The sequence below is a fragment of the Nyctereutes procyonoides genome, unplaced genomic scaffold (genome assembly GCF_905146905.1).
Source record: "Nyctereutes procyonoides isolate TBG_1078 unplaced genomic scaffold, NYPRO_anot_genome, whole genome shotgun sequence".
Classification (NCBI taxonomy): Eukaryota; Metazoa; Chordata; class Mammalia; order Carnivora; family Canidae; genus Nyctereutes; species Nyctereutes procyonoides.
In genome coordinates, this window is record NW_026575044.1 from 39,204,191 (window position 1) to 39,227,803 (window position 23,613).

Genomic DNA, 23,613 nt, shown 5'->3' on the forward strand with positions numbered 1-23,613 from the left:
CTAATCCAACAAAATTAATTTTCATTTTCAACAACAGAAATGCTTCCTGCTCTTCATTTAAAACTGAAATTTCACCTGTTACAAAAAAGGTGAAATTTCACATATTACAAAAAAAGGTAATATAGGGGGATCCCTGGGTGGCTCAGCGGTTTGGCGCCCGGCCCAGGGTGTGATTCTGGGGTCTCAGGATCGGGTCCCGCATTGGGTTCACTGCACAGAGCCTGCTTCTCCCTCTGCCTGTGTCTTTGCCTCTCTCACTCTCTCTCTCTCTGTGTCTCTCATGAATAAATAAATTAAATCTTTTTTTTTTAAAAAAAGGCAATATAACTAAAGCCTAGGGAAAGTATCTCTAAATACTAAAAATAAGAAAAAGCATAGTCCTTGGTTAAGATTTCTGAAATAAAAAAAAAAACTATATTAAGATATATTGTAACTGCTATTCTAAATGCTCCAAATTTTATAAACCATGATACTAACATACTCAGTGTCTCAGAATGAAAAGCTTACATTGTCTCCCAGAATTCTGAAAGAAAAGAAATGGCTTTATAACTCTCTTAATGTCTGTATTTCATTTACTGTTATACCATGAGGAAACATTAAGATCAGCTTTGAAATCCAGAATCTGCATTGATTTGAGATTTTGAAATCTAGATTTCAAAGTATATTCTTCAAAAATACTGGACATCTAGACATATTTTTGAAAACCAGGGAAATTATATTTTCTTTTTAAAAAGTACAACCAATAAATAACTACTGTATTAACTTATTACTGAAAAATTATTACTGCTTACTAATGGCAAAGCTAAGAAATAGAATGCTACTTGAGTTCCACGTGTATACACATGTACATATAAATTTTGGAAACTTTTCCATATTGCAAACCATAATAATTTGAAATAATTGTAAGTAAATGTGCTGATATTAAGTTACATTCACAATGATGTAAATGATTTTCTGTAGAAATAATATGTGTATTCTAATAAAAGAAAAACCTCAAAATTAGCTAAAAATTACACTAACTGAAGTACCATGAATTGAAATTAAAATGGACTATACATGAAGTTCAACAATTAAGCCAAGTATACTAAGGAAGTATAACTGTAGTTTAAAACAAAGATTACAAAGAACAAATTAAAATGTCACAATCCAAGTTAACAGATTAAGTTATATGAGTTTTTAAAAAAGTTATATGAATTAAAAAGTGCTTATAAAGGGGAAAATGTTGGCACATATTAATCATATCTAATATTTTTTCAAAAATGTTAGTTTTATCAGGTTCCAGAAATAATAAATGAACTATATCTGGTTTTCTCAAATAAGTGTTAAGGCCAAGACTTTCTAAAAAAATTCTGAGTAGACCAAAAATGATTCTTTCTGTTTTTTGACAACACTGATCAGTACAAAGAAAGAAAAGCATATTTTGAGAAAAAAAATTATCTGATATGAAAAAAAGAACTCAAAACGATCTTAATTTGCAATTTCAATTGATATATAAGTTGTATTATCTTCTGGTACTCTTTCGTGTCCAATTAAAATCACACTCTTTACCTGGTAATCTAACATTACAACTGCATAAAATGTCTTAAGGAAATAGAAATAAAAAACAGTTATGTAGCTTTAACTAAACCACCACTTTGCTGCAGAATAAAAATGGCTTTTTTCCCTTTTTTTAATGCTACCTGACACCAATTATTTAATTGAAAGAATCACCATTATAAATTTTCAGAGGAATTCTCAAGATATATGCAAGAATTGAAGAAATGTAACTAGTATCCTCTCTCCTCTTTGTATAGTTTTATTAGCATTATTAAATATACTACCCCTATTCCCAGTAAAGTGAAATAATTCAAAATATTTAAAAGTTACTCATTTCCTAAACTCTTCAATTTTCAGTTTATCTTAAACTTTATGATTTAATATAAGCTAAATTCCCTCAATAAAATCTCTCTCTTTTAAAAAAAGATTTCATTTACTTATTTGAGGGTGGGGAGAGGGCACGAGCAGGAGGAGGGGCAGAGGGAGAGGAAGAAGCAGACTCCTTATTGAGCAGGGAGCCTGACATGGGGCTTGATCCCAGGACCCTGAGATCATGACCCAAGCTGAAGGCAGACACTTAACCGTCTGAGCCACCCAGGCGTCCAAATAAAATCTCTTTTGACTATTCTAATTTGAAATAATTGCTGTTTGAACGCCTAACAGTTTCTCTACAGAATCTGTAACTAGTCATATAACATCTTATATCTAGCACTGTCTTGACTGTCAAATTAAGACTAACATTTAACAAATCCGTATCACAAAGCATTGTGGGAGATACAGATGAATAGGAGCGCCCACAATTTTAACAGAAAGAAACACAGAAATACCACAGATACCACAGATAGAAAGTGCAGCAAAATAAGAAAAAAGAAGTATAGGGCAAATAGAAAATGATTCCATTGATGAGATCTAGGAGCTCTGAAAAAAAGACAGTCAAAATCAAGAAGAAAAGAGGATTAAGAGCATCCTGACAAAAGAAAATGCTTAAATAAAAGAAGAAAACAGACAAAATATTTTAGAAAAGGGGAACAGCATATAGCTAAAGAGCAAAGTAAGAAGAGGGAATTTAATTAATGGGAGATAAAGTTAGAAAGACAGGCTTAAGACACACCACAAGTAAGTATGAAAGCCAAGTTCAAGGTGTACAAATTTTATTCTATGTACAACAGGAAGCAACTAAAGATTTGGGAATAGGGGAGAGGAGCCATTATACCTATGCCTTTAGAATGTAAGTTGGTAACTGTATGAAAGTTAAATCAGAGATAAGACTAAAATCAGAAAGAACAATTAGAAAGATACTATAATAGTTTTAGTAAAAGTGGTGAGTAATTAGATTAGCAACAATGGGAATAGGAAGCATAGAATAGACTGGAAAAAGGCTAGTAGAATAAATGGAATTTGATAACTAACTATAAGTTAAGAATTAGTGAGAGAGTAGTCAAAGATAATCCTAAACTAAGAGGCAGCAAGGGGAATGATGGATATACATTCTTAATTAAATCATTCATTGTCCATGTGTTTGTCTTGAAACCGTAATACAGACCATAGTTCAGAAAAAATAATACAAGAAAGTTAAGAGCTATTATTCTTTTTTCTTTTTTAAGTAGGCTCCATGCCCAGTGTGCAGTTCCACACAAAGTTGAACTCACGACCCTGAGATCAAGACGTGAACAGAGATCAAGAGTCAGACACTTAACCAACTAAGCCACCCAGGTGCCCCCTAAGAGCTATTATTAAGTCAGATTCTTGGGGCGCCTGTGTGGCTCAGCGGTTGAGCGCCTCCCTCTGGCCCAGGACGTGATTCTGGAGTCACGGGATCCGCACAGGGAGCCTGCTTCTCTCATGAATAAAAAAAAAGATTTTATTTATTTATTCATGAAAGACACAGAGAGAGAGGCAGAGACACAGGCAAAGAGAGAAGTAAAGTAGGCTCCCTGCGGGAAGCCCGATGTGGGACTCAATCCCGGGACCCCAACCTGAGCCAAAGGCAGATGCTCAACCACTGAGCCATCCAGGTGCCCCTAAATAAATAAAATCTTAAAAAAAGGGATCCCTGGGTGGCGCAGCGGTTTAGCGCTTGCCTTTGGCCTAGGGCACGATCCTGGAGACCCGGGATCGAATCCCACGTCGGGCTCCCGGTGTATGGAGCCTGCTTCTCCCTCTGCCTGTGTCTCTGCCTCTCTTTCTCTCTCTGTGTGACTATCATAAATAATTAAAAATTTAAGAAAAAAAATCTTAAAAAAAAAAACCGTCAGATTCTTGCTCAACTTCTAGCTGCTTCATAAGTCAGCTATGTGATCTTGAATAAGTAAATTCATCTCTTTATAAGCTTCATATTCTTTTCTATAAAAAGAGGATATTAACACCTGCCTCAAAAAGCTGTTGAAAGGATTAAAGGAGATAATGCATGCAAACCACTTAGCAGAGGCCTTGCCTGGGTAAGTGCTATCTATCATCATCGTCTATCTGAGAGGCAGGAAACATATAATACTATTTTGTCACCTTCACAATGCCAAAAAGTATGAAGTGTTCAAATATTTATAATTTGGAAAACAAATCAAGACACAATCTAAAATATGGTCATTTATTTCCTCCCACATTATGTACCCATTTTTAGGGGCATCAACAAGCAATAGCAGGAAAATCCTTTTGTTCTCTGTGCTCACCCTCTAGTGGTGATCCTAAGAAGCTAAAAAATAGCAAAAACTACAATACACGATATAAAAATGCAATATGGAACCAGAAGACAAGAATATATGGGGATGTAATATAGTTAATATTGTATTGTATATTTCAAAGTTGGTAAGTGAGTAAATCTTATAAGTTCTTATCACAAAAAAAATTATTTGTAATCATATGTGGTGAAGGATGTTAACCAATCATTTCATAACATATTCATGTATCAAATCATTATATTATGCAATTGAAACTAACAATATCATATGTCAATTATATCTCACTTTTAAAAAAAGAATTCAGGATAGATTAAACTAAGTAAACTTCAGAGTGAACTGCTAGCTCCCTCAGTCAAGATACACAGACTTAATTCAACTATAAACAAAAGACATCTAATACAGAATTTTCTAAAATGCTTCTCAAGAGTTAAGCATTTATTATTCACAGAAAGCTCTAGATTAAAAAAAACTAAGTTTTCTTGTTCTGTGAGACTTTGCAGATCCTTAAAGTTCTTTGATTTCCCAGAAGCTTTTCTCAAACTATACTCAGCAGATACTGCTTTTTAGTGTACTAACACTATTGTTAACAGCTGGGGAATTACTACACTAGAAGATTATATAATTATATTATTAATAAGGAATTAGGTACTTAATTATTTAGCCACAAGTTAAAAAAAATAATAGGGTGGCTGGGGAGGGCCCAGTCGGTAAGTGCCTGACTCTTCACTTCAACTCAGGTCTTGATCTCAGGGTCTTGAGGTCAAGCCCCAAGTTGGGCACCACACTGGACACAGAGCCTACTTCAAAAACAAAACAAAACATGTAAATGGATAACATAAGATGAAAGGACACAGTGAGAATGATCTTTAAGAAACATAAACCTCAGGGATCCCTGGGTGGCTCAGCGGTTTAGCGCCTGTCTTTGGCCCAGGGCGCGATCCTGGAGTCCCGGGATTGAGTCCCACGTCAGGCTCCCAGCATGGAGCCTGCTTCTCCCTCCTCCTGTGTCTCTGGCTCTCTCTCTCTCTCTCTCTCTCTCTCTCTCTCTCTCTCTCTCTCTCTGTCTATCACAAATAAATAAATCTTTAAAAAAAAGAAAAGAAAAAGAAACATAAAACCTCAGGGATCCCTGTATGGCTCAGGGGTTTAGCCCCTGCCTTTGGCCCAGGGCATGATCCTAGAGTCCCAGGGTCAAGTCCCACATCAGGCTCCCTACATGGAGCCTGCTTCTCCATCTGCCTGTGTCTCTGCCCACCCCCCACCCACAGTGTGTCTCTCATGAATAAATAAAGTCTTTAAAAAAAAAAGGAAAGAAACTTCAAAATGGAATGTATTTTAATTAAATCTTTAAATATAAGTATTCTTGATACTTTATAACCATATTTAATATATTTCAAAGTCACCTCATAATACTTGTATTAATTTAATAAAAAATAAATAAAACTAATCTATTTGGTGAAGACATAACTTTCACAGCCTTTAAAATGATTTATAAAATACTAAAATAAGCCATTATTTCCTCATCAGTATCAGAAAGAGAACCAGTACTAGGAAACTATTTTTAAACTGCATATAAAATAGTAAAAGATGTGATCTTTACCTGGGATTTCCTCTTAGCGCAGCATGGTGTAGAGCATTAAATCCATTATTGTTTGTAATGGTAACATCTGCTCCAGCTTCTAGAAGAACTGCCAGAATGTCATCACGTTTCTTACTTATTGCATCATGAAGAGGAGTATCCCCTTCAGAATCCTTTTTTTAATTTGAAGAGACATTCATTAGTTCTTGCACCAAACATCACATGCAATATTAATATATATATATATATAATATATATATATATATACTTAACTACTAAACAGAAGATATATACTTAACTACTAAACAGAAGCCATATCCAAAAACCTTCAATAAAACATCCCGTCTTAAATTGTAAGATGCAGGCAAGAAATGTTAGCCTCATTATAGTAAATAAACTCATACTCAGTCTAGAACACAATAAACATGTAGCCTACCAAAGAAAAGGAAAAATAAAATTCAAAACGTGCTCAAATATGATTTAGCTAATTACAAAAATTAATGAAGTGAAAAAAGCTGCCCCCAAAATTCATTCCTACTACACCATATTCCTATTAGAACTGTTATGCCCTAAAATTTCAAAACAAAACTATACCAGTCTTGGGGCCATAGAGCAATGAATTAAAAATCAATAGTTTTCAACCTTGGCTGCACATTTAGAATCTGTAGGGGATGGGGCACCTGGGTGGCTCAGTTAAGCATCTGCCTTTGGTTCGAGTCATGATTCCAGGGCCCTCATAACAAATTCCTAACCCAAATTCAATCCAATCAGGCACTCTCAAGTCTGTCTAATGTCACTAAAAATTCAGTCTTCAACTTGAGATAGGCTCTTAATATGGCTGGAATAAGCTTCTATAAGCCCTGATCTGTCCTTCCTTCTTGTCCCCACGGTAGCTATTCCAAACATTTATCACTCTTCTTAATGATCTTTTGTAGACTTACTACTCCACATTCACTCTGAACAAATGACTATTTCCCATTTCAGACCAAAAACAATCAACAGGTATAAATTCTCTCTCCTTCAACAGATTAACACCCTCTAATTCCTCCTCCACCCTCCAATTCTATAATCCACTTAGAGGCTTTAAATTCTAAACCATGCCAGTTCCAAAATGCTGTACCTCAGAAATATCAATCTCCGATAACCATCTAGCTGAACAAAATCTCCAATTCTTTCAGTTCTCAAATCCTCAGTCCTATTGCTCCTATTTTATTTCTTCATTGCTTCTCTGATACCAATCCAATCTAATTCATCTGGTTGCTAAGACTGTGGATAGGAATTATCTCTTAGATGACTCTCGCCTCAAAAATTAGGTATTACTAGAGGAGTCCAAGAAGGTGGAGGAGTCCAAGACAGGAGAGGAATAGGAGACCTTAGCTTCCTCAGGTTCCAGGAATTCAGATAGACACCTATCAAATTATTCTGAACACTTGCCAACTCAACCAGAGATCTAAGAAAAGAATAGCTGCAACTCTACAAATAGTAAATCGACCACTTTCTTCAAGGTAGGAGGTAAATCCAAGGCGATATATGGGAAGACATATATCGCTTATATATAGACCTCGGTGGTCTATCTTGGCAGCCAGCATCGGAAAGTGATATAACAGCACAAAATGAGAACATCTAGATGTCTGCTCCAGTGAGGGATGTCCTGGCCTGAAAGGTGTTTAGGTGGCAAAGGATGGAATCCTAGGTGGGACACTGTGGTCTCAGGATCATCAGGGTCACAGGAAGACTGGAGGTGCCTGAGTGCAGAAGAGTTTCCCAGGCATCAGAGCGGAGAAGCCAGCTGACATCAGAGACCCCAGGAGTCAGATCTTAGCTCGGGGATGCCATAAACCACGAACCACAGAACAGTCAGGCAACCATTTCCTGAGGAGGGACCCAGCAAGCAGCAGAACCTCCATGAGAACCTCCTACAGAAGTCTGCAGGGTTTGGAGACTCAAAACAGGGTCATATGCCTGAGATAGAAACTCTCAGTCACAGGCTGGGTGAACAGTTTGGCCAGAGACCAAACAGACAGGAGTGATTGGCTGCTTTTCCTTGAGGGCACAATGAGGAGTGGGGCTGGGAGCTCTGGGCTCCAAGGCTGGAGACTGGAAGGCCCATTTTCATTCTTATCTTCTAAAGTGATGGGGAGGGGATCCCTGGGTGGCTCAGTGGCTCAGCGGTTTAGTGCCTGCCTTTGGCCCAGGGCGCAATCCTGGAGTCCTGGGACCGAGTCCCACGTTGGGCTCCCGGCATGGAGCCTGCTTCTCCCTCTGCCTGTGTCTCTGCCTCTCTCTATATATATCCAGGTCTATCATAAATAAATAAATAAATAAATCTTTAAAAAAAAAAATAAAGTGATGGGGAAAGCCTTCAGGGTACAAAAGCCACCTAGAGCAATCAGAGCACATAACTTAGCCTGGATCCCTATCAAGGGCAATACAACTGCACTAGGGTGGGGGTGAGGATGGGGGGTGGGAGACAAACACAGGATGAATGGGATGGACAGAAACAGAATCGGTACAGAATTTGAGAGATAAGTGATACCATAAACCAACATAACATTAGAATAATTGGGATCCCAAAAGAAGAGGAAAGGGGAGGCAGAAGGTATACTGAAGCAAATTATAGTGGAGAAGTTCCCTAATCTGAGGAAGGAAAGAGGCATTCAAGTCCAGGAGGCACAGAGAACCTCCTTTAAAATCAATAAAAATAGGTCAACAACCATAGTGAAACTTGCAAATCTCAGAAATAAAGAGAAAATCCTGAAAGCAGTTCAAGACAAGAGGTCCATAACCTACAAGGATAGAAACATTAGACTGGCAGAAGACTTATCCACAGAGACTTGGCAGGCCAGAAAAGACTGGCATGATATATTCGGGTGCTAAATGAAAAAACATGTAGCCAAGAATACTTTATCCAGCTAGGATATCATTCAAAATAGGAGAGATAAAAAGCTTTTGGGACAAACAGCAACTAAAAAAATTTGTGATCACTAAACCAGCCCTGCAAGATATATTAAAAGGGATCCTTTAAACGAAGAGAGCCCTCAAAAGTAACAAAGACCAGAAAGCAACAGAGACAATATACAGAAGCAGTGACTTTACAGGTAATACGATGGCCCTAAATGATTTCATCTCTTTCAATAATTACTCTGAATATAAATGGAGTAAACGCCTCAATCAAAAGGCACAGGCCATAAGATTGGATTAAAAAGCAAGACCCATAGATATGCTATCTGCAAGAGACTTATTTTAGATCCAAAGACATCTCCAGATTGAAAGTGAGGAAGCAGAAAACCATTTATCATGCTAATAGACATAAAAAAAAAAACTGTGGTGGCAATTGTTAAATCAGAAAAATGAGATTTTAAACCAAAGACTAATAAGAGATAAGGACATCGTTAAAGGGTTTATCTAACAAGAAGATCTAACAATTGTAAATATTTATGTCCCTCACATGGGAGCAGCCAATTATATAAACCAATTAATAACAAAACTAAAGAAACACATTGATAATAATACAACAATAGTATGAGACTTTAACACCCCATTCACTGCAGTGGACAGATCATCTAAACAGAAATTCAACAAGGAAACAAGGGCTTTGAATGACACACTGGACTAGATGAAGTTCAGAGATATATTCAGAGCATTTCATCCTAAAGCAGAATACACATCCTTCCCGAGTGCACATGGAACACTTTCCAGAATAGATCACATCCTAGATCACAAGTCAGGTCTCAACCAGTAACAAAAGACTGGGATCATTTCCTGCATATTTTCATATCATAAGGCTTTGAAACTGGAACTCAATCACAAGAGGAAATTTAGAAAGAACTCAAATACATGGAAACTAAAGAACATCCTACTGAAGAATGAATGGGTCAACCAGGAAATTAAAGAATTTTTTAAATTCATAGAAACAAATGAAAATGAAAACAGAACTGTTCAAAACCTTTGAGATCCAGCAAAGATGGTCCTAAGAGGAAAGTATACATTAATACAAGCCTCTCTCAAGAAAAAAAGAAAGGTTTCATATACACAACCTAACCTTACACCTAAAGGAGCTGGGGAAAGAACAGCAAACAAAGCATAAACTCAGCAAGAGAAGAGAATTAAAGATTAGAGCAGAACTCAATGAAATAGAAACTGACAGAACAGTAGAACAGATAAACGAAACTAGGAACTGGTTCTCTGAAAGAATAAGATCAATAAAACACTGGCCAGACTTACCAAAAAGAAAAGAGAAAGGATCCAAATAAATAAAATCATGAATGAAAGAGATCACAACCAACACCAAAGAAATACAAACAATTATAAGAACGTATTATGAGCAACGGTACGCCAACAAATTTGGCAATCTGGAAGAAATGGATGCATCCTAGAGACCTATAAACTGCCAAAACTGGAACAGGAAGAAATAGAAAACCTGAACTGACCCATAATCAGGAAGGAAGTTGATGCAGTAATCAAAAATCTCCCAACAAACAAGAGTCTAGGGCCGGATGGCTTCCCAGGGGAATTCTACCAAACATTAAAGAATTGTTATGTTTCTGAAGCTGTTTCAAAAAATAGAAATGGATGGAAAACTTCCAAACTCTTTCTATGAGGCCAGCATTACTTGATCCCAAAACCAGATAAAGATCTCACCAAAAAGAATTACAGACCAATATTCCTGATGAACATGGATGCAAAAATTCTCCCCAAAATACTAGCCAATAGGATCTAACGGTACATTAAAAAGATTATTCACCATGACCAAATGGGATTTATTCCTTAGCTGCAAGGGTGGCTTAAAATCCACAAATAAATCAATGTGATACACTTTTTTTAATAAAAGAAAGAATAAGAACCATATGATCTTCTCAATAGCTGCAGAAAAAGCATGTGACGAAGTACAGCATCCTTTCTTGGTTAAAACTCTTCACAGTGAAGAGACAGAGGGAACATATCTCGGTATCATAAAAGCCATATATGAAAAGCCCATAGTGAACATTATTCTCAATGGGGAAAAACTGAGAGCTGTTCCCCTAAGGTCAGGAACATAAAAGGGATGTCCATTATTACCACTGCCGTTCAACATAGTACTAGAAGTCCTAGCCTCAGCAACCAGACAACAAAAAGGAATAAAAGACATGTCAACTGGCAAAGAAAAAGTCAAACTCACACTCTTCACAGATGACATAATATTCTATGGGGAAAACCCAAAAGACTCCACCTCAAAATTGCTAGAACTCATGCAGAAATTCAGCAAAGTTGCAGGTTACAAAATCAATGCACAGAAATCAGTTCCATTTCTATACAGTAATGATGAGACAGAAGAAAGAGAAGTTAAGGAGCCAATTCCATTTGCAATTGCACCCCAAACCATAAGATACCTAGGAATAACCTAACCAAAGAAGCAAATAATCTATACTCAGAAAACTATAGAACATACATGAAATAAACTGAGGAATACACAAAGAAATGGAAAAACATTCCACACTCATGGACTGGAAGAACAAATATTGTTAAAATGTCTATGTTACCTGGAGCAACCTATACATTCAATGCAATTCCTATCAAAATACCAATTTTTTTCACAGAGCTTGAACAAATAACCCTAAAATTTGTATGGAACCAGAAAAGAACCCAAATAGCCAAAGGAGTATTGAAAACTAAAACTAGTGACATCACAATGCCAGACTTGAAGCTCTACTACAAAGCTGAAATCATCAAGACAGCAAGGTATTGGCACAAAAATAGACATAGATCAATGAAACAGAATGGAGAACCCGGAAATGGACCCTCAACTCTATGGTCAATTCATCTTCGACAAAGCAGGAAAGAACAGCCAATGGAAAAAAAACAAAACAAAACAAGTCTCTTCAACAAACGGTGTTGAGAAAATTGGACAGTCACATGCAGAAGAATGACACTGGACCATTTCCTCAAACCATACACAAAAATAGACTCAAAATAGATGAAAGATATAAATGTGAGACAGGAACCCATCAAAATTCTAGAGGAAAACACAGGCAGCAACCTCTGTGACCTTCATCACAGCAACTTCTAGCTAGACAAGTTCCAAAGATAAGGGAAACAAAGGTAAGAATGAACTATTAGGACTTCATCAAGATAAAAAGCTTTTGAACAGCAAAGGAAACAGTAGACAAAACCAAAAGACAATCGAGAGAATAGAAGATATTTATTAATGTCTTATCAGAAAAGGGCTAGTATCCAAAATCTATAAAGAACTCATCAAACTCAACATCCAAAAAACAATTTTAATCAGAAATGGGCAGAAGACATGAACAGATTTCTCCAAAGAAGACATACAAATACCAAAGGACACATGAAAAAATGCTCAACATCACCCAGCATCAGGAAAATACAAATCAAAACCACAATGAGATGCCACCCCACACCAGTCGACTAAAATGAACAAGTCAGGAAACAACAGTTGTTGGCAAGGATGCAGAGAAAGGGGAAGCCTCTTACACTACTGGTAGAAATGCAAGTTGGTGCAGCCACTCTGGAAAACAGTATGGAGGTTCCTCAAAAAGTTGAAAATAGAGCTACACTATGACCCAGCAAGTGCACTACTAGGTATCTATCCAAAGAATGCAAACATAGTGATCCAAAGGGGCACCTATACCCAACGTTTTTTAACAGCAATGTCTATAATAGCCAAACTATGGAAATAGCTAGGAGTCAATCAACAGATGAATAAAGAAGATGTAATACACACACACACACACACACACACACAAAATATGGAATATTACTCAACCATCAAAAAGAATGATATCTTGCCACTCGAAACAACCTGAATAGAACTAGAGGGTATTATGCTAAGTGAAAACATCAATCAGGTAAGACAATTATCATATAAACTTTTTCACATGTGGAATTTACAAAATAAAGTATCATATAGAAAGAGAAGAAAAAATAAAACAAGATGAAATCAGACAGGAAGACAAACCATAAGAGATTCCTAATCATAGGAAACAAACTGAGGGTTAAAAAGGGATGGGGTAACTAGGTGATGGACCTTAAGGAGGGTATGTGATGTAAAGAGCACTGGTTATTACATAAGACTGATAAATCACTGACCTCCACCTCTGAAATTAAGAATAGATAATATGTTAATTAATTGAACTTAAATTTTTAAAAAAATTTTAAAAATAGGTCCTACTGAAAATCAACTCTTCAATCCTATATATTTTCCAAAACAGAAAATCTTCCTAATGACTAGATCAAGACTCTAAGATAAATTAGGCTACAATTAAAATAATTTAGATAATTATAAAATAACTATCATGAAATGCAGCCCATTATACTTCCTTAAGCTGCTGAAGCTCACTGTCATGATCAGTAAAGTTGAATCAAATTAATTCAAGCTGGTATTTCTGCAAGGAAGTCTCTATCCCCACCCTCCAGTATAAAACCAATCCACTCACATTTTCCTTAAAAAGGCTTTTTTTTTTTTTTTAAAGGCTTTTCTAAGAAGAATAGCTGCCAATTTTATCACAGTCTATGCCTTTGGTATCATTTACAATGGCTAATCAAACAAAAACATGTGGATAACAAAGGAATGCTTACCATAGAACTCAATATTTCCCTTTAACAGAATCCTAGCAACACCAGCAGAATATACGTCATTTTACCTGGAGACTAGGATGACAGCCAAAGTCCAATAAAGTCTTCACAACCTGAAGATGGCCTTTATTGACAGCAATATGAAGTGGCGTCTGTCGCCGCTTGTTGCGAGCATTCAAGTCAGCACTGCCCCGGTGCAGTACTTCTATAACAGCACCTTCATCTCCAAAAGCTGCATGGTGAACGGCTCTATCTCCATCTTTATCCTAAACATCAGCATTTAAATATGAATTAGTGAGTGAATAAGAAAGAAAAATAAGACCTGAAGCTATAATTCATCAAGAACCAAATTAATGTGAGAAGAGAAAACACAATATGGAGCCCACTAGAAATTCACTTGAATAGTGATTAACTCCAAAGATAAATGATGAACCTGGAACAATACACTATGTCACATATATACTGGACCAATACTTATATCAGAAGTAGTCTGATCTTTCATTACTCCTAATTTACCAGGAATGATGGTAAGTCAATGCTAGGAAAACGTTAAATTATGACGCAACTATATATATTTTTATATTTGAACAATTTTACAAAGGCTTTCTAATGACATAAAAATTATATAAACATTAGTTGAATGACTACAAAAAAAAAAAGAAAGGATGCCAACTATGATCTCAATGAACTTTGAGAGAAATATAACATATTAACATTGGTGATATCTAGCTGGTGAGCATATACTTTTCTGTATATTCAAGAACAAAAAAAATTAAGTATACCTTAAAAGCTAAAAATGAAACACAAATCAGCATAACTTCATATATCTGAAATTCCAAAACTATTTCAGAAGAATCCAGCAAGTATGAGAATCCAGCAAGTATGCCTTACCTTTTATAATAGGTCTATTTTTGGAGATGAGAAGTAAAGAAAGACTCAATTGCTTAAAGTTTTTTAAAGTGTAAGAAACTTTTTTTTTTTTTTTAAGAGTGTATGTGTGTGAGCAGGGGCAAAGGATGCAGAAGGGGGAGAGAGAATCCCAAGTTGACTCTGCAGAGCCCAGTGTAGGGCTTAATCTCACAACCCTGAGATATGACCTGGGCTGAAATCAAGAGTCCAATGCTTAACTAAGCCATACAGGCACCCCTGTAGGAAACTACTTTTTAAAGGGAGATATAAAATGCCTGTAGTGCACCATGAAGATAATATATGTAGTGCACATCAAAAAAAAAAAAGTCCCATTACTTTGCTAGATACAGAGATGGATATTATAAGGATACTATATTCCAAACTACATCTCAAATTTTAACACCAGAAGTAAGCATGTTTTAAGCCTTTCTCTAGAACACTGGTTCCCAACCCACAGTCCTACCCCTTGTGGACTCTAGTTTTAGCAAGTGGTTTGAAATCCGTATAGTACTCAGGATTATGTGAACTACTTTTCACAGATGTAAATTAAAAACAAAACAACAGTTCATTCAAAACTGCTGAATTCAAAATATTTTCTCAGACAGATAGTTAAAGTAAAACCGCTCTTCTAGGAGTCCACAGCAATTTGACAACCATCCTTGAAAAGGTAGGAAACTGGGGATCCCTGGCTGGCTCAGTGGTTTAGCGCCTGCCATCAGCCCAGGGCGTGATCCTGGAGTCCCGGAATTGAGTCCCGAGTCCCGCATCTGGCTCTCTGCATGGAGCCTGCTTCTCCCTCTGCCTGTGTCTCTGCCTCTCTCTGTCTCTTTCATGAATAAGTAAATAAAATCTTAAAAAAAAAAAAAAAAAAAAAAAAAAGGAAAGAAAGAAAAGGTAGGAAACTATGACTCAGCAGTACTTCTTCCTAATAACCTAGCTAAGCCAAAGCAGGAGGTTTTGTTACCTGTCAACTTGAGCATCAAGGGAACTGGCACACTACGACATCAAAGATTTAAGATTCAACTCATGTGCCTTTGAGTAGCACTGTATTTAAACAACCCAGAGAAACAAGTTTTTTTACAAAAGAAAATTCTATGTTTATATGTACATGTGTGTGAGAGACAGATCAATCTCTCCAGTAGTATGTTTCAGAATCTTAGATTTAAGCTCTTCCTACCCTTCAATTTAGATGTTTTGTTACAATTTTTAAGCCAATCTAAGTGGTTCTTCTGTTAAAAGGAACATCAACTCCACTAACACTGAATAAAAACAGGAACTATTTATGAAATGTACCACATATTTATAGCTGTTAGAAAACTTACTGAAACACTGTTATGCAGGTCCTATTCAACAAATTATGTGGGGAAAAAAAACTAAGAAAAACCTCTAATATATATGTGTGTGTGTGTGTGTGTGTGTGTGTGTCAAAAAGATATACATGAGAAATAAAGAATTTGGAACATATATACACTAGAAAATAACAAATTTATTTCATTTTTCTTCCAAATATAAAACCTCAGCTGCACAAGGATCTTAATAGGTTTTGTTGCTTAGTTCTGAATCCATCTTAAGTATTTCAAATAAAACTAATTTTAAAAGTTCATTGTTATGACTCTGATGCTGGCACCAAATGAGAGTTGAGGGACAATATTACAGCTGACCTCAATAAAGTTATCTGATTTGTGCAGGGGCCTCAAATTAAATCTAAAACTGATCTTGGTTCTTTCTACCCTCTTATCCCCTTTTCTGTGAACTCTGCAAAATCTGCTCTCATTCTAATCCTCCCTAGCTCAGCTGATAGAACCACAGACCATATCAAAATCCTATCTGTAAGTCATACTCACCTACTTCTGTTCCTGAGCCACAATACATAAAAGAACCAAATTCTATGGCTGTTACTACTGAATTTAAGATCAGATCTCCTCTCTCTTCTCCGGTTCTACCACTCATTTAGGCCTTGATTCTCACTCACCTAGCTTATTGCCATTGCTTACCTCTGCCTCCACTTTATCTTACCCCAACCTATTCTTCACTCACACACACACACACACACACACACACACACACACACACACACACACACTTTTTAGTTTAGTTTAAAACTCTTTAATGTAACTCTACTATATACAGAACAAACTTCATTTAAATAAAGCCTACTTCTGTAGACCACATCTGCTGCCATTGTGGTCTCACATATAAAACCCTACCTTACCAACTTATTTGAAACCCTATGTTCATGCACAATTTATTTGACCTCGGACTTCAATGCTCTTATTCATCACCTTGTTGGCTTAGAATAGACATCCTTTATAATTCAGCTCAGGCAACTCCTCTCCTATGAACCCTCCCCTCTCACAAAATTAACTTATCTCTCTTATTATCACACAGTAGTATAATTATTTGTTTCCAAGCACATTCATCTTCAATATCTTTATTCCCAGAATGCACTATAGTACCTACGAGCTAGTAGGAACCAAAATGGGTATTGAGTTCAATTTTTTTTAAAGATTTATTTATTTATGATAGACATAGAGAGAGACAGAGAGAGAAAAAGAGAGAGAGAGAGAGAGAGAGAGAGAGAGAGAGAGGCAGACACAGGAGGAGGGAGAAGCAGGCTCCATGCCGGGAGCCCGATGTGGGACTCGACCCCGGGACTCCAGGACCACGCCCTGGGCCAAAGGCAGACGCCAAACCACTGGCCACCCAGGGATCCCCGTGAGTTCATTTTTTAATATGCCTTAGTTACAATCATGTTTTTAAAACGATTTTTTATTGTGGCAAAATACAAGTAACATACAATTTACCATCTTAACCATTTTTAAGTATAAAGTGATTATTAACCACTTTAATTATAAAGTGCTTATATTAAACACATTCATATTGTTATGCACCCATCACCAACATCCATCTCTAGAACTCTTCATTTTACAAAACTGAAACTATACATTTTACACAGTATTTCTCCATTGCCCTTCTCCCCAACCCCTAGAAACCATCATTCTACTTTCTATCTCTATGATTTTTGAATGCTCTAGGTACTTCACATAAATGGAAGCATACAGTACTTGCATTTTTGCAATTGGCATCATGTCCTCAAGATTCATCTACATTGTAACATGAGTCAGAATTTCCTTCCTTTCTAAAACTAAATAATATTCCATTGTATGTATACATCACATTTTGTTTGGCCATTCACACATTATGGACACTTGGGTTGTTTCCAGGCTTTAGCTATTGTAAATAATGCTATGAATATGGGTATACAATATTTCTTGGAGGCCCTACTTTCAACTCCTCTGGGTATATAACTCAGAAATAGAATTGCTGGATCATATAGTAATTCTATTTTTTAACATACCACAATACTGCTTTTCACAGCAGCTACTTTACATTCCCACCAACAGCCCAGAAGGGTTCGAATTTCTCTACATCCTCACCAAGTTATTTTGTTTTTTTTTTTTTTTTAATAGTAGCCATCTGACTAGGTGTGAGGTGATATTTCATTATGGTTTTGATTTGCATTTCCCTAATGATTTGTGATATTTAGCATCTTTTCATATGCTTATGAGCCATCTATATATATTCTTTGAGAAATGTCTACTCAAGTCCTTTGCTCAGTTGTGTATCAGGTTTTTGTAGTTGCTGAGTTTTAAGAATTCTCTGTATATTCTGAACATCAACCCATTATCAGACATACAATTTGCCAGTATTGTCTCACATTCTGTAAGTAGTCTTTTCATGGTTGATACTGTCCTTTGGTGCACAGTTTTTAATTTTCAGGAAATCCAATTTGTCTATTTCTTTTTTTGATGCCTGTGCCTTCAGTGTCATATCCAACAAATCATTGCCAAATCCAAATTTAGAAGCTTTGCCTTACGTTTTCTTCGAAGAATTTTATACTTTTGGCTTTTAAATTTAGGTCTTTGACCTACTGAGTTAATTTCCGTAGACAATGTTAGGTAAGGGTCCAACTTCATTCTTTTGTACATAGATAATCTTTTTTCCCAGCACCATTTATTGAAAAGACTGCCCTTTCATCCCCACTGAAGGTCTTGGCACCCCTGTCAAAAATTATTTGACCATGTATGCAAGGATATGTTACTGGACTCTTAATTCCATTCTGTGGGTTTATATATCTGTGTTTATTTTACGCCAGTACCAAACTGTTTTTATTGTTGTAGCTTTGCAGTAAGTTTTATGAGTTTTCTAAATTGGTTACTCTTTTTCAACATGGGTTTGGCTACCTGGAGGTACCTTGATAGGACATACTGAATTGTAAGGTGGATTTTTTCATTTCTGCAAAAAATATCACTGAGATTTTGACAAGGTTTGCACTGAATCTGTATATCAGTTTGGACAGTATTAATGTAACAACACAAATTCTTCCAATCCATGAACATGAAATATGTTTCCAGTTACTTATGTCTTCTTTAATTTCCTTCAGCAGTGTTTTATAGTTTTCACTGTACAAATCTTTCACCGCTTTGGTTAAATTAATTCCTAAGGTTTTATTGTTTTGTTTTGTTACTATTTTTGATGCTATTGTAAATGGAGTTGTTTTCTTAATATTCTCTATTGATTGTTGATGGTTAATGTACTGAAATGCAACTAGCTTTTGATTGACTTTCTACGTTGCTTTGCTGAGTATCTTAATTAGTTCTAAAAGTCTTGTAAGGAACTTTATGGTTTTCTACATATAGGATCATATAATCTGCAGAGATAATTTTATTTCTTCCTTTCCAATGTGAATGCCTTTTATTTCTTTATCTTGCCTAATTACTCTGGCTAGGACTTCCAGTACCATGTTGAATAGGAGTAGAAAAATGAGCATCCTTATCTTTTTCCTGATCCTAAAGAATAAGTTTTCAGTTTTTCATATATGACTTTTATTATGTAAAGATACTTCTATTCCTAGTTTGCTCTTTTTTGTTTATCATCATAAAAGGGCATTAAATTTAATCAAATGCTTTTTCTTCATCAACTGAGATGGTCACATAATTTTTCCCTTTTAGTTTGTTAGTGTGGTATATCACATTAATCCATTGTTTATGTATACTAAACCATCCTCCATTCCAGGAATAAATTTAAATTAATCATGGTGTATAATCCTTTAAATATGTAGAATTTGGTTAGTATTTTATTGAGGAATCTTACATCAGTATTCATAAAGGATATTGGTTTGCAGTTTTCTTATAGTATCTTTGGCTGTAATATTAGGGTAATGGTGGCTTCACAGACTGTTTCTCTTTCTTTGATATTTTGGAAAATTTTGAGAACAAATGTTGTTACTTCTTCTTTAAATGGTAAAATATATCAGTGAATCAATCAAGTCCAGGGCTTTTGTCAGGTGATTTTTTATTACTGATTCAATTTTCTTACTAGTTATAGGTATATTCAAATTTCTTATATTTTCATTTCAATCTTAGTAGGTTTTGTGTTTCTAGGTATTTGTCCAGTTCATGTAGGTTATGCTATTTGTTGGCATACAACTGTTTACAGTGCTCTCTTATAAACCTTTCTATTTCTGTAGTATTGGTATGTCCCCACTTTCATTTCTCAGTTTTAGTAATTTGAGTCTTTTTAAGTTGAGTCTTTTTTCTTAAACAGTCTAGCCAAATAAATGTTTATCAGTTCTGTTAATCAAAGAACCAACTTGTGGTTTCACTGATTTTCTCTATTGCTTTTCTATTCTCCATTTAACTCTGCTCAGATATTTATTATTTCATTCCTTCTGCTATCTTTGAATTTAATTTTTTTCTAGTTCCTTAAGTTGTCAAGTTAGGTTTATGATTTGCAATCAATTCTTTAAACGTAACCATTTATAGTTATAAATTTCCCCTTTGGCACTACTTTCACTATATCCCACAGGTTTGTTTGTTTTTAAGATCTTAATTGAGAGAGTGAGCATGATGGGGATGGAGGGTCAACAGGAGAAGGAGAAGCAGATTCCCCAGTGAGCAGGGAGCCTGACGCGGAGCTCAATCCCAGGGACCCGGGATCATGACCTGAGCCAAAGGCAGATGCTTGACTGAGTCACCCAGGTGCCCCCTCACAGATTTTGGTATCTTCTGCTTTTGTTTTCATCTCTAAGTATTGTCTCATTTCCCTCACAATTTCTTTGATCCATTCATTGCTTAAAAGTATGTTATTTCATTTCCACAAATGTGTGATTTTTCCAGTTTTTCTTGCATTATTGATTTCTAACTTGATTACACTGTGGTCAAAGAAAATACTTTGTAAGGCATCTACCTTTTTAAATCTAGTGAGATTTAATTTGTGACTTAATATACAGTCTACTGCAAAGAATATATCAGATACACTTGAGAAGAATGAATAAATGAATATGCTATTGTTAGGTATTGAGAGTAGGATACAAATTATGTAGAAGTCTCAAACTATTATTGTAAAAATGTCTTTTTTTCTTTGTCAATTTTTTTCATATATTTGTATGGTCTATTTTTAAGTATATAAATATTTATAATTGCTGTATCTTCCTGCTGTATTAACTTTTTATTAATATACAATGTCCTCCTTTGTCTCTTACAATCTTCATGATTTAACATCTGTTTTGTCTAGAATTGGTATAGCTATCCCTGCCCTCTTTTGGTTACTATATGCATTAATATCTTTTTCTATCCTTGCACTTTAAACCTATTTGTATCTATACATCTAAAGTGAGTCTCCTATACACAAATTATATTAGATCAATTTTTAATCCATTCTGCCAGTCTCTTATAGTTTAATCCACCTATATTTAAAGTAATTATTGATAAAGAGGGGTGCCTGGGTGGCTCAGTCAGTTAAGCATTTGCCTTCAATTTAGGTCATGATCTCAGGGTCCTGGGATCAAGCCCCACCTCTCCATTGGGCTCCTTGCTCAATGAAGAGTCTGCTTCTCCCTCTCCCTACGGCTCCCACTACTGATACTCTCTCTCAAATAAATAAAATCTTTAAAAATAACTACTGATAAGGAATAACTTACTTTTGTCATTTTTCTGTAAGTTTTCTTGATGCTGTATAGCTACTATTGCCTCATTTCCTACATTATTGTCATATTTAGTTGATATTTTGAAGTAAAAAAAAAAAACATTTTACTTAGCTTTAATAACACATAAAAACTCATTTACAGCTCCATCTGCAATCCTTTCAATTATTGTTATAAAATTACAACTTTGTACATTGTGTACTCAGAAACAAATAATTTTTTAAATCCATCAGTTCCAATCAATCAAACAATAAATCCATCAGTTCCTTAAACTATGTAGAAAACAAAATGTGGATTTACAAGCCAAAGCTACAATCCTGCTAATTTTAGACTAATAACTTTTTAAATATATTAGTCTCTTAAATCATGTGGGAAACAGAGGAATTATAAACCACTGTTAAAATAATGCTATCTTCTAAAACTGCCTACATATTTTACTTTTACTGACATTTTACTTCCTCATATGGCTTCAAGTTACTAGCTAATGTTCCTTCTTTCTTTAAAGATTTTATTTATTTATTTATTTATTTATTTATTTATTTATTTATTTGAGAGAGAGAGAGAGAGAGAGAGAGAGAGAGAGAGAGAGAGAGAGAGAGAGAGAAAGAGAGCACACCAGGGAGAGAGGGAGAAGCAGGCTTCTCATTGAGCAGGGAGCCCCATACAGATGCAGAGCTCAATCCCAGGACTCTCTGAGATCATGACCTGAACCAAAGGCAGATGCTTAACTGACTGACCCATCGAGGCACCCTGATCTAATATTCTTTCATTTCAACCTGCAGCCTCCCTTTGAGATTTCTTGCAAGACAGGTCTAGTGGTAACAAATTCCTTGAGTTTGGGGGAATGTTTTAACTTCTCTATCACTTTTGAAGGAGAGTTTCGCTAGATACAGGATTCTTAGTTGACAGGTTGTTTTTTTCTTTTTAAGCACTTTGAATACATCAGTTTGCCACAATCTTCTGGCCTCCAAAGTTTCTGCTGAAAATCTTACAAGGATCCCTTGTAAGTAACAAGTCACCTTTCTTGTTGCTTTCAACATTTTCTGCTCATGGCTTTTAGAAGATTATAATGTGCCCCAGTATGGGTCTGAGTTCACCCTACTTGGAATTCACTGTGCTTCTTGGATGTTTATAGTCAAGTCTTTCATCAAATTTGGGAAGTTTTTGGTCATAGTTCCTTTGAATAATCTGCCACTTCCCCTCTCCCCGACTCCACCCCACACAATCCTGTCTCCTTCTCAAACTGCCACAATGCATACAATGGTCCACATGATAGTGTCCCACATGTTTCCTAAGGTTCTATTCATTTTTTTTCCAATCTTTTTTCCTTCTATTCTCCAGACTCCATTAATTTTTATTGCCTTATCATACAGCTCACTGGTTCTTTCTTCTGTCTGGTTAAATCTGCCTTTGAATTCCTCCATGAATTTTTTTTTAAGATTTTATTTATTTATTCATGAGAGACACAGAGAGAGAAGCAGAGACATAGGCAGAAGGAGAAGCAGGCTCCCTGCAAGGAGCCCAATGTGGGACTCGATCCTGGAGCCCGGGATCATGCCCTGAGCCAAAGGCAGACAGACATTCAACCACTGAGCCACCCAGGCATCCCTCCTCCATGAATTTTTGATTTCAGGCTCTTGTACTTTCCAGCTTTAGAATTTCTTTTTGGTTTGTTCTTTAGTTATCTATGTCTTCATTGATTTTTCCATTTTGTTCATATATCATTTTCTTGGTTTCTTCTCTTTAGTTAGTTCTTGGGGCATCTTTAAGATAACTGTTTTACAGTCTTTGTCTTACAAGTCTACATCTGGTTTCTTTCCTCAAGTAGTTTCTGTTGGCTTATTTTTCTTCCTTTAAATGGATTATACTTTCCTATTTCTTTGTATGCCTTGTGATTTTTTTTTGTTGAAAGTTGGACATTTGATTCTAATAACATGGTAACTCTGGAAATTAGATTCTTCTCCTTTTGCAAGGTCTGCTGTTTGTTTTTGTTTTGTTTTTTATTATATTAGGCTGTCTTTGTGCTTACAGCCTGAGGTGTAAACTTAAGGTCTTTGCAATGACTAATTTCTCATATATGTGGTGGTTTCTGAATATCCTTAGTCTAATGCCAGGCTCCCACAAGGAGAAAAAGAAAAAAATGGGGGGGTGTAGATGTGGTACCAATTCTCAAACCTTCTGAAGTCACTTCAGCCAAGGGGAAATGGCTTACAACAATGGGAGGATACAACAATGGCTGCCCACCTCTGTATCTGCACCTTCATGATTAGAAGCAGCAATCAGTGATCAGAACACAGATCCCAGCATTGTAAAAAAAAAAAAAAGGGGGGGGGGGTCTGTTGCCCATTCTGGCCCTG

At 35.9% G+C, this 23,613-nt stretch overlaps 1 protein-coding gene across 1 annotated transcript in view; it reads right to left on the minus strand.

Moving 5' to 3' along the window:
- The window catches only part of MIB1 (MIB E3 ubiquitin protein ligase 1), a 139,358-nt gene that overhangs the window by 46,046 nt on the left and 69,699 nt on the right, over nucleotides 1-23,613 (minus strand). Inside the window, exons 11-12 of the mRNA XM_055323758.1 lie at nucleotides 13,431-13,628; nucleotides 5,812-5,963 (exon numbers count right to left, since the gene is read on the minus strand). Of these exons, the coding sequence (XP_055179733.1) occupies nucleotides 5,812-5,963; nucleotides 13,431-13,628 (350 nt within the window). The remainder of the gene's footprint in view (nucleotides 1-5,811; nucleotides 5,964-13,430; nucleotides 13,629-23,613) is intronic.